We start from the raw sequence: 12342 nt of genomic DNA, 5'->3' as shown, positions 1-12342 counted from the left end.
AGTTCAGTCTATACCTTAGCCACTTCTGGGGTCCCGCTAAATTCATTCCCAGTCTCTTTTTCCTCCCTGATCTTAATGTGAACAGTACATTAAAAGGTCACTGGAGTTTTAGAAATAAAACGGATGTGATCTGGCGAAGCACCAGCGTGGCTGCTCTGAACTTAGTCTGCTCAGTGCTCACACCGCCAGGAACCATGGATTGGACCTGGGCTCCACGCACACAAGAGAGGCTGCTGTATCTAAGGCCTGGGGCCTTAGAGCCACCAATGGGCTCAAGATATGAGCACAGGGGATCCTAAGGAAGGACCGAAATGTCCAGGTGTTTATGTATGTGTTCGAGAACAGCTTAGGATTTCTTATTGAAGTCTCCTCAACTTTAAAGAAAAGTGTTACAGTGGTGAAAATACTAATGCTTAACACTGAACGCAGTGAGATCATTCCTAAGTAACTACTTAAAAAAAAAAGAGTACCAAAAATTTTTTTAGGAAATGATATCTAAGTACTCACATTTTCTATTAGGTCACAAATGATAGCATTATTGAAGTAGTCAATGTGAGTCCATTCTATACCCTAAAAAGATAAAAACAAAATCAAATTCCATATCATGATGTGACACTACCATCCATGAAACACTCTTACGGTCTCACCATATTTTACTTCCTCTCTGGGTATTTCCTTTATAAAATCTCATCTTCCGGTTCCCCAAACATTCTTAATGTGACCGTCCACCACTAACTTGATCTGATTCAAACGAACGACCTTGAGCTGCTCCGAGACCGCCTCCCATTCCACTCTCCCATCTGTGGCCATTTCCCATGCACTTCCTTGGCACTGGGCCAGGGAGCTACTCAACAGGCCCCTGGGTCAATATTACTTTGTATATATTTACAATGTTTATAAGGAAATAAGTTAGAACTTGATTCCAAGAATCTAAGGCCTCGATTTTTCTGTTTTTACTTTGTAATCACAAGGAAAAATTTAATTTTAGGAGTCAATCCTATGAATAAAGGCGAATCAAAATTGTTCAGATATTTTTAAATTTACAGTTGTAGGACAATTAGTTATTTCATGTATAAAAAGGCCCAGAGCCAAGACAAAGTGTTTGCAACATAAAGACATGAAAACCGGTTCTAACACTGGCTATGAAGCCAAGTCTGTAAAGCCAATGTAACCCTTCCATACCCACTCATACTTTGTACTTTTATACTTATACATTTATTTTTCTTCTGAGGGGACGAAATTTAATTCATACAGCAAGCTAGGAATCTTTCTATATACTCTCACAAGCGTTTTAGACCATCTGTACAAACTGTTTTAAGTTACAGATCAAAGTTTGAGCATTCTCCTTATGATGAGAAGACAGGAAGAGAATGAAGAGTGCTTTTAGGATGTTTACATTACTAAAAGGTGCCAGACAAGGATAAAATGTTTCTAAAGCAGAACCATCACTCTAAAGGAAAGACGAAATATTTACGATTTAGAGTGAATGGGGCTGTTTTACACTAAGTCACCGGAGATAACCACCACATTAAAAAAAATCTACATTTAGACACAATCAAAAGATTGTGTCTTTAATGGATTAAAATGACACTATAGAAAATAAAAATAAGCAATGTCATTACTGAAATAGTAAAGCAAATAAATTCAAAGGAGACAAAAATATAAACGCAATAAAATAATTCCTCTCATTTTTTTTTTGAAACAAATTATTTCATGCTTAGAAAAAAATCTGTTTAAAAGATGGAAGGATACAAACCAAGTATTTTATAATTAAGGGATGAAAAGACATTACAAATATTACTTCTGGATATTTTTTAACTACATTAAATGAAATAATCAACACACAGCCCTTAATACAACGCCTGGCATATAGTAAGCACTCAACAAATGTTAGCTATGTCTGTCATAAAATTTTAGAAAGTCAGTGCTTTTCAAGATTGAACAAAGCCTCAAATTATATTCTAATTTACATACACTAATATTGATTTTTTTTTTATATATAATTCTCTAAGTTTTGGCAATTGCATAGCATTGTGTAACTGCCACTATAATCATTCCCCAGAATCCCTCTTGCAGCCAAACCCTCCCACCATGTCTATTTCCTGCAACCAATGACTGCTCTGTCTCTACAGCTTTGCCTTTCCCATAATAACTTATAAATGCAACCCTACAATTTGTAGCCTTTTGAGTCTGGCTTCATTCACCTAGCATAACGCATTTGAGATTCATCCACATTGCCGTGGGTATCAACTGTTAGTTCCTTTAATTGCTCAGTGGTATTCCATTGTATGAATGTGCCATGGTTGTTTGTCCAGGCTATTTTCTTAACTATGATTTTACATCATTACATTGGAATCCAATCAGACCAGAGTCAATCAACTGTTACTTATTGTGTACCTACTATGTGCTAGGCATTGTTCTGGCACTAGGCGCACAGGAGCAAAGAAAATCCCCAGTTAGCTTAAATGTCATACCAAATATATTTTTAAAAGATACAATGTGGCTAAGCTTCAATATAGGTGATTTCAAGGTGGTGTTTATAGTTTTGGGAATCCAGAATTTATGAGTACAAAAGAAGAACATTTTTTAAAAGTACTTGAACATTACCTCCCGTATATATTCCTCCTGCTCTTCTTTAAGAGTCAGTTCAATGAAGATTTGTTGCAGCTTTTCATTACAATAATTAATAATGAATTGCTCAAAGCTGTTGTCCTGCATGGAGGAAAAATACAAAAGCTTTATAAACCGTGCCATTCGCTGGCTGCTAACAACGATCCTTTGGCATCTCAATCCAGGAGAAATAGCACACACTGTATTTCAGATTTAACGGTGGCCCAGCACAAAGCTCCCAGGACAGGGGCTTGCACATCACAGGCACTTGAGAAATGATCCATGAAGACGTGAACGAATGAAGTACATACAAAGTATGCAGTACGTGAAGGATGAAGATTTTAAGTTGACAGCGATGCATCCCACACATGGTTTTAAAAACCTGTACATTTTCTCCTGGAGGTCAGAAAGTAAACAGGGAGATTCACCATCTGTCACCCAATTTCTCTGATCTCAGGTAAAACTTTAGAGCTCAAAAAAACCTTCCTTGAGCTGATCGCTTATTCCCCACATCCGGGGCCAGATCCTCCATTATGACTCTTACGTACCAGTTGTTGTCGTTAGTTGACATAGAGTCAATTCCAACTCATGGCGATCCCATGTACTTCTCAAACATCACATTATATGCATGTAAGTGTGTACATATGTGTACGTGTATATTGATTAGTTTCAAATTCATTTGTCTCACTAGACTACATACTCCTTAACAACAATGACTGACCGTGTCTCTGTTAACTGCTGTACTTCCATGCTTTGCACAGCACCTAGCATTGACTAACTACTCCATATGTATTTGATCAGAGAATGAATGATGTTCCCACAAAATGGAGAACAAAAGGAATTAGCCCATCAAAATCATCTCCTAGCTAGAAGCAATCTCTCTCTTCTCAGTACAATATTTTATCACCCTTATAAAACTCAGCAGTTTCTCCTTCCTATTAGGTTTTTTTTATTAGCTTATCTCCTGTGAACTCTGATGGAAGATTCAAGCCTAAATTATTTCTGAATAGTCTGCAGAACTACACGTATTGCTGAATGTATTAAGAGCATAAAATGCACATCTGTTGAATGAATACGCTTCACCAAAAACACATTTCTCAGGAACATACAGCAGTAAAATTGAAGCTAGTTTCACCTCTATTTCCCTTCTTTGCAATGGGAGCAGGGGAAACTTGACTGTTCTCCCACTACCACAAATGTTGTTGTTGTTAGGTGCCATCGAGTTGGTTCCAACCCATAGCGACTACCACAAATTGAAGACCTGGTGGCGTAGTGGTTAAGTGCTACGGCTGCTAACAAAAGGGTCAGCAGTTCGAATCCACCCGGTGCTCCTTGGAAACTCTATGGGGCAGTTCTACTCTGTCCTATAGGGTCACTATGAGTCGGAATCGACTCGACGGCACTGGGTTTTGGGTTTAGTGGAAATTTCAGTGATTTATATGAGCAGATCTTTGGTTTGCTTTAGATTCTGAGTACATCTTTTCTGTTATTTATCAAGTCTGTGCCCATGGAGCTTTTAAAACGAAATTATGCTAAATCTTCAAGTGGCAACTAGTGAGAAGGAGAAGGAAGAGAGCAACTATTGTCCTTCAACACGTCCTATGGCCAGGCTAGGTCTAATGAGCTATGAGTGCTCACGGGTAATGGCAGAATTGAAGCTCTTTGCTTCCTGTGAATACACACAGAGCAACTAGCCTTCAAATCCCTCTGTAAATGTTGTTATTAGGTACCATTGAGTTGATTTCCAACTCATAGTGACCCTCGTGACAGAGTAGAACCACCCCATAGTTGTTTCTTAGCTATAGTCTTTACAGGAACAGACCATCAGGTCTTCTTCCCATGGAGCAGCTGGGTGGCTTCAAACCACCAACTTTTTGGTTAGTAGGAGTGCTTAACTGTTGCACCACCATTGCTCTTTGCCTCTGTAAATGATGAAAGGAAAAAAGTCATAGAGCTTTTTAAAAGTTGACAGAAAAGTCAACTTTGGTCCTAACTAGGACAAATTTTAAAATAGCACTTACGATACAGCATCTGATCATATTCTTTCTTGGAAGTCGAGTAAGGCTTTTTCACCACCAGCGATGAACTGATTAGAAGATATTTTTAACTCTAAATCATAAATGGCATAGACACACTATTACTGACTGATCTTGTTAATGCTAAATTTAGTCTAGGATAAAAGTTGTTTTTTTTAAAAACCTGAATGTTCTTACTTAAGGGGAAACTTTTCAACAAATACACTCTTAGATATAAAGTGTATTCCCCAGTATTCATTTTCACACAGATTTTTGAAAACCATATGCACCAATTCTCAGCACCTGACAATTTTGATGAGCAACTAAAGTCAGTCTGGTATAGATGCCGTATTATTACTACCATCAGCATAAAGTCATTCATACAAGACAAATTTGGTTCAGTAAAATATGTTCTCCTCATATAACACCACCATAAATGTTGTTGTTGTTGTTGTTAGGTGCCATCAAGTCGATTCCAACGCATAGTGACTACCACAAACAGAAGACATATAATTAAAATTTCAGTGGTTTATATGAGCAGATCTTTGGTTTGCTTTAGATTCCAAGTACATCTTTTCTGTTATTTATCAAGTCTGTACTCATGGACCTATTAAAACGAAATTATGCTAAATCTTCAAGTGGTGACTAGTGAGAAGGAGGAAGAAGAGAGCAACTATCGCCCTTCAACACGTTCTATGGCCACGAATAGACTGGAGCAGCACACTTCTAAAACAGGACTATGAAATACACACAAGCAGATTAGAAACCAGAGGCAAAGCTTCACAATTACAACAGAATTAAGTAATGAAGTCAGAGCTCAATTAAATTTGCCCTCAACTTTTAAAAATTGCTGGATGAATTCTGTATTTCATATCCACACAGTTAATCAACAGCCATTTATTGCAAAACTCACACAGCTGGAGAAGCTGTTAACACAGGAGCATGCAAAAGACCGGCACTGCAAACAGTTCATACTTACTGCATTCTGGTGCAAAAAAGGGAGATTACACAAAATACAGTCAGTTCTTAATTAGCAATGAACCTCTAAAAGTAAACATTATTGTCATTCATTTTTGCAAATGACTGGTTTTAACATTGGGGCTGTACATTTGATTGGCATAAAATTTTAGATCACGACACGTGACCAATCAATTCCAACGACAGGACCACAATACCTACATGGAGTGTCTGAACTGTGGTTCAGCAAGGTTAGAGCTATACAGCATAAAAACAACTTGACTGACACAATGATATGCCATATAATTGCTTAAGCCCTAAGGCTTCAGAATCTCATACTTTTCATTTTAAATTCACAAGAAAAATAAAATGTGTATAACACACACCCAAGGGCCATATCCACTCAAAGAAAACAGTCAACTGATGGGTCACCGAAACAGTGAAGAGATTCCACAAGATCCAGAAGCAGCTCCCATTCCCCACCACAGTGGCCCACCCCTGAATTACACTGTGCTGAGCCTTCCCTTCCAAAACAAACCAACCAAGTGGTAAGAACAGTATTCTTCTGGAGATGGCCTAAGAACAAAAACATGACTCTCTCACCTTATTCTGCTGGTTAAAAAATAAACAAACAAAACTAGAATAGCACAACTATCAATGCGTCAACTTGTTTCCCAATAAAAATATCTCAGCATCTATTGCAAACACACCTACGCAGTCTCCAAAACATGTCATGTATCGTCGGGGCAATAATGGTTGCCAAAACTGAAGACTAAAACCATACTTTTCTTTGTGATCTCAGTTTAAGTTGTCTTAGTCATCTAGTGCTGCTATAACAGAAATACCACAAGTGGATGACTCTAACAAAGAGAAATTTATTTTCTCACAGTCTAGCAGGCTAGAAGTCCAAATCTAGGGGAAGACTTTTTCTCTCTCTGTCAGCCTTTTCATCAATCTTCCCATGGACTAGGAGCTTCTCTGCATAGGGACCCTGGGTCCAAAGGACGTACTCTGCTCCAGGCACTGTTTTCTTGGTGGTATGAGGTCCCCCAACTCTTCGCTTGTTTCCCTTTCCTTTTATCTCTTGTAAGATAAAAGGTGGTGCAGGCCACACCCCAGAGAAACTCCCTTTTTACATTGGATCAGGGATGTGACCTTAGTAACCTTAGTAAGGGTGTTACAATCCCACTCTAATCCTCTTTAACATAAAATTACAATCACAAAAGGGAGGACAACCACACAATACTGGGAATCATGGCCCAGCCAAATTAATACACACATTTTTTAGGGCGACATAATTCAACCCAAGACAGTTGTTGATGTCCAATTTTGGGGGGAAATGGGGTTTCACAAATCTTTAAAAATAATATAAAAAAATTAAGAAATAAATAATTTGCAGGAAATTAAGGAACACCCTAGTAATAGCTGCAACTTATGTTAAGTCCAGCATATAACTATATTTCCCAATTTATACAGGCATTAAGTGATACTGGTTTTTCAATGTGGGTCCCTTTCCCTTTTATAAAATAGCTAAATTGAGTATAGAAACAATCTCATTAATATGAATGAAGGTCCTAGAGCAATGTTACATTGGATACCTCTTTGGATACCTCAAGAGCTGTGTGTCTCTCAGCCAGCACTTCTCCCATGTGTCAGTCTCATGAATCAAAGTCTCCAAAGAGGAAGTGGGCAGGAGCTTGCTCTCGGCATGACTCATTTCCTCTCTCTCCAGTTTTCTACCCATTTTTCAAGCACGGAATTTTTTTCTACTGTCTAACCCACATTTATCCCCAAAGGCTGAACAATAAAACTAAAACTTGTGGGAGCATCTTCAAACAAGTACATCCAGGAGTTTCCATTATATAGTCCCCTCGAATGACACTCAGACGATACCATCACCACCCAGACTGTTCTAGAGAACACAGGTAAAAGAGTCAGGTGTCTGGGTTCTACACAATTTCATACTTATTTACCAACTGTAAATTGGGAGAGTGAGCACTTACTTTATTTAGAAGTATATAATATACTCAAATTTAAAACCCTAGGGCTTCCTTCAAAAATTCTTGAGTTTCCTTCAAAAAAACAGAAAACCATACTTCTAATATAGCTCATTGTTAGTTTATACTCCTAAGTATAAATCATGAACCTTCCACATGGAATGACTTTGAAAGATGTATCAAAAATACCAGCTTATTCAAAGATTGGACAGGCGCATAAAACAAAATGAGACTAAAGGGGCACACCAGCCCAGTGGAAAGGACTAGAAGGCAGGCAAGGACAGGAAAGCTGGTAATAGGGAACCCAAGGTTGAGAAGGGAGAGTGCTGACATGTCGTGGGGTTAACCAATGTCATAAAACAATACGTATACTCAATGTTTAACGAGAAACTAGTTTTTCTGTAAACTTGCATCTAAAGGACAACTATAAAAAAAGGAAAAAAAAATACTGTGTTATTGCTACGTTTTTATATTCTCCTTGGCAATAGAGGATTCCTCTAATGGTATCTTGTACTCCTTAAGGCCTGTAGATTTTTTGGGGGGGGAGGCGGGGTGTTGGGAGGAGAGGAGGTATCTTATACTCTTTAAAAACAATAAACATTGACAGATGGTAAATTAGAGGCGGCAGCTCTACCCCCTCTGTCTGGAGGATGGTGGGATAGGAAGGAGTTTGTAGGGAATAATATGCGTAGGGAACAGCAGGGCAGTTCAAACACATAGATCATAACTTATTGGAACAAAAAGTACTGTTAATTATGCATTTCATTTGAGGTCAAATTTTGCAAATAACAAGGTGGGCCCGTACCCATTGCTGTTGAGTCAATTCCAACTCATAGCATCCTTACAGGACAGAGCAGAACTGCCCCATAGGGTTTTCAAGGCTGTAATCTTTACAGAACCAGACTGCCACATATTTCTCCCATGGCGCAGTTCATGAGTTCGAAGCAACGACCTTTTGGTAAGCAGCTAAGTGCTTACCCACTGAGCCACAGGCCTCAACAAGGTAGGCAGGGTTCCATATTTTACATATAATGATGTCTCTTGCATAATAAATGAAATAGTACATTTACATAAAATTTACAGGGTTTTGAGCGTAGTATCATTACTTTTTTTTTTTCTCCCATGAAGCAGCTGGGTAGTTTCAAACCGATGACCTTTTGGTTAGCAGCCGAGCAATTAGCCATTTGCGCCACCAGGGCGTTAATTCTCACATTTAATTTTTATATGTACTTTAAATTGTCTCCTTCCTCACTAGCACATGAGGGACAAAACTGAAGGCTACAGAGAAACAAACAGAAAGTGTGTGTTGCCTGTAAGCCAAATCAATTTTATTTTAAAAACAATTTAGAAAACAAACCCTATAATCATGAGATAAACTTAACATGTGACATTGACTTTTTTTTTTTAAATAACATTTTGTTGAGTCTGTTGTGTAAGTTTACATAGCAAGTAGGCTCCCATTTGACAATTGCCACACAAACTGTTCAGTGACATTAGTTACATTATAATGTGTCAACATTCTCTAATTATATTCAGCTTGTTCCCTTTCCAGTACTTTAGTTTCTCTGCCCCTTGTCTTCTCATCTTTGCTTCTGAGTGACTGCTGACCTTTTGGTCTCACATTGGTAGTTTTTAAGTAAGGATTCGATCTTATGGGTAATATCCTTTATTTTGTGTGCCACTCTGCTATTTTGCTAAAAGATGATGTTAGTGGATGGGCTTGGTTCTAGGTTTAAGAAGTGTCTCAGGACAATAGTCTCAGGGAGTCCTCTGTTCTCTACTGTTGCAGATTGTCTGGCTTCTTTTTTTAACTCAGTAAGAATTTGACTTCTGCTCCACATTTTTCTCCCATTCTATCCGGGACCATCTATTGTGACCCTGACTAAAATAGTCAGTGGTACTAACTGGGCATCATCTAGTTTTTCTGGTCTCAAAGTAGATGAGGTCATGGCTCACGTAGACTGTTACACTGACTCTTGCCCAACTATTGTTTTATTTGGAACAATTATTGCATCTGGCCTATCATGCTCTTATTATATATGGTTTGCTTTAAATGAGACTCATAAGGGTAAAATGAGCAAGGAGTTAAGAGTTCCAAATAACTAGTGGTTTGGTTATAGGAAGCCAACTCAAATGTATTAAAATGAAATATTCAGCCTTTGCTATCATGCTTTGGTCTCCAGAACACTAATGGTTACATTTTCTCAGTAAACTACCTATTTTAATATCTATCAGATAAAGACTTAAAAAAAAAAAAATTAACTTAGATTGTTCAGCTTACTTTTCAATTTATTTATTCATTTTTAAAGCCTAGCATTTGTTCTTCCTCTGGAAAGCTGGACTTATATTCCATAAATTTTATGACCAGATTATTTTTCGTGTATGAGTTTTAATTCACTGTATTTTTGGTATCAATGTTCTGCTAATCTGTTTTCTCAACTGACAGCAGATCACATGTGGCCAGCAAGGCAGAGCTTATTCACCCAGCTGGTATGGGAATGTGTTGCAGCCATTCATGTGTCATCACCCCAGGACTGAATGCACCAGTTTCCCTCCCCGTCCAGAGAGGGACTAGAGTGAATGAAAGGTTTCCACCAGCTCAGCTGAAAACCACTTCATGGGAACTGTCAGTGGGATCATGAGGCTGAATCAGAGCATTAAAAAAAAAAAAAATTCTCTGGACCTTTACTGTCTAATTTTAAAGTAATGCCCAGGGAATCTCTAAAGGCAGAATTCTTAATTCCTCAGTCACTTTCTGAACATCACTGAACATCAAAGGCAGAATTTTATCTTATTCTATTAGTTTGTTTTCACTGGGGTGGAAAATACCATGGAAATTTTCATTTTTACATTGACATGAATTCTGAATACATCTTCCTAAGTCACATCCTTACCCCTTGTACTTTAGCTTGTGGTACTTTTAAGTCCTTAATTATCTGGTTTCCTAGTGTTGAACACTGTGGGCTTCCTGGCATTTCCATGTGTTCTCATTTTGCTGAGAATTCGGAAAACGTGGGATGGCATCTAGGGTGTGTGCGTGTGTGAATAAATTATAAAGAAAAAATAATTTTTCTAGTTCTGTACCGAAAAACATGCAAAAATATCCAAAAATGCCTAACCAAATTTCTGACACCTCAGAAATATATTAGGACACAAGTTATTAAATATAAAGATGTTTGCGAGGTTAATCTAAGAAGGTTTAGATAGGAAAATGCAGAGACAATTAATTAGAATGAAAAACAAATCTTAATGCTCTCGAGGAACATAAAGAAAACATGTGCTGCATGGAGAAGGAAAATTAACTCTTAATGATTTTATAGCCAACATAAGATTTGCTACAGACATGACTGACTGGATTTGGTCTTGGCTAAAAATGCTCTTTAAAGAGAGTAAAAACGTAACCTGTTTGGTTTTTGACTGTTAGAGCGCCAAGGATTACACTGTAAAAAAGAACAGTAGGTAGGTGAGACTGGATGTTTCATGATGGCATTTCATGCAGAGGTCAAACAGTTCACTCTGGAAGTTGTCTACTAGAGCAGTCGGCAGTAACCTGGACTGCACACTGGAATCACCGTCCTACCAGATGGGATGTATCCTCAGCAGACAAAAGGTTCTCATTCTGAGGGCCAAGGCTTTGCCCATATGGGCAAAGAACATCTTTGTTCTGTTTACCACTGGTATCTGACTCATATTAGTCACTCAATAAATACCATCACTCATACACGGTCAAACTTTACATGACGTATACAACTCAGTTCCCTATGGGTGACGTGAGGGTCTCTCTCTCCACGGCTCATTAGATATAGCACATACTAGAATATGAAGGTAAGCTGATGTCCCATCATAGCCCCATTATGCTATGAAAAACAGTTCGCACATATTGTGATGTAACATTAACCCCCGCCCATTGGCACAATGATCAATAAATCCCTTTCTGGCAAATAAAAGCCAAAACAAATCAGTTCTGGTTTCTTTGATTTCAGAAATATCACAGAATTATGTCTTTTTCTTCAAACTTTCTAAGGAAATCTCTGCTTACAATCTGCCCTGCTCATCAAAACCACTTAAATTTAGATCAGCAATGTGCCAGGTAGGAAACCATTTTCCCTGCCAGGAGTAAAGAATGACTTTGACATTCAGCCCACTTAAGGACAGTGACCTAAGGTCTTGCTAGAAAGAAATTAATTTTGGCACAGCGATTTGTGAGTATATTCAAGCAATCCTCCTGCATCATAAACCTTGAATTCTACTCTTATACCAAGTAACTTGGGGTTTTCCTTTGCAGAGTCTGCTAAAGGGGCACTAAATGCAAGCAGATGTTGTGCTGAAGGGCAGTGTTCTAGGTAAACCATGGCGGACAGCAGCACTGGGAAGGCTCCCAACACTGGTCTGGAGCTTGTAACGATTACAATGGAAGAGAAATAGGGAGTCAGAGGCTTATCACAGCATTTGGTCACATATTGAGAACTCTGTAGGTTTGAGGAGAAAGATAAGGGAATGACCCTGGCCTCAACCCTAGTAGGTAAGAAAAGAAAATATCAGGAGGCTTGGGGTTTAGGTCCTGAGTCTCTCACTAAGTAGCTGTGTAACCTTGGGGGGAGTTCCTTGACCATTTAAAGCCTCATCTTCCTTACCCCTAAAATGGAAATAGTAACAGCTACTTTATGAAGTTATGAAAATTAAATTCGACAATACACGAAACACCACAGTGCTTACATATAGTTAGCCCTCAGTAATTATTCACTGCTAGTTATTATTTTTTT

The 12342-nt window shown here is 38.3% G+C and overlaps 1 protein-coding gene across 5 annotated transcripts in view; it reads right to left on the bottom strand.

Moving 5' to 3' along the window:
* The window catches only part of MYO1B (myosin IB), a 201328-nt gene that overhangs the window by 34691 nt on the left and 154295 nt on the right, over positions 1-12342 (bottom strand). For all 5 annotated transcript variants that reach the window (XM_049887718.1, XM_049887721.1, XM_049887722.1 and 2 more), the window contains exons 14-15: positions 2608-2712; positions 508-570 (exon numbers count right to left, since the gene is read on the bottom strand). In XM_049887718.1, the coding sequence (XP_049743675.1) occupies positions 508-570; positions 2608-2712 (168 nt within the window). The remainder of the gene's footprint in view (positions 1-507; positions 571-2607; positions 2713-12342) is intronic.

Source organism: Elephas maximus, chromosome 6 (genome assembly GCF_024166365.1).
Source record: "Elephas maximus indicus isolate mEleMax1 chromosome 6, mEleMax1 primary haplotype, whole genome shotgun sequence".
Taxonomy (NCBI): domain Eukaryota; kingdom Metazoa; phylum Chordata; class Mammalia; order Proboscidea; family Elephantidae; genus Elephas; species Elephas maximus.
Note: the sequence above shows the minus strand (reverse complement) of the source record. Positions and strands in the feature narration are given on the sequence as shown.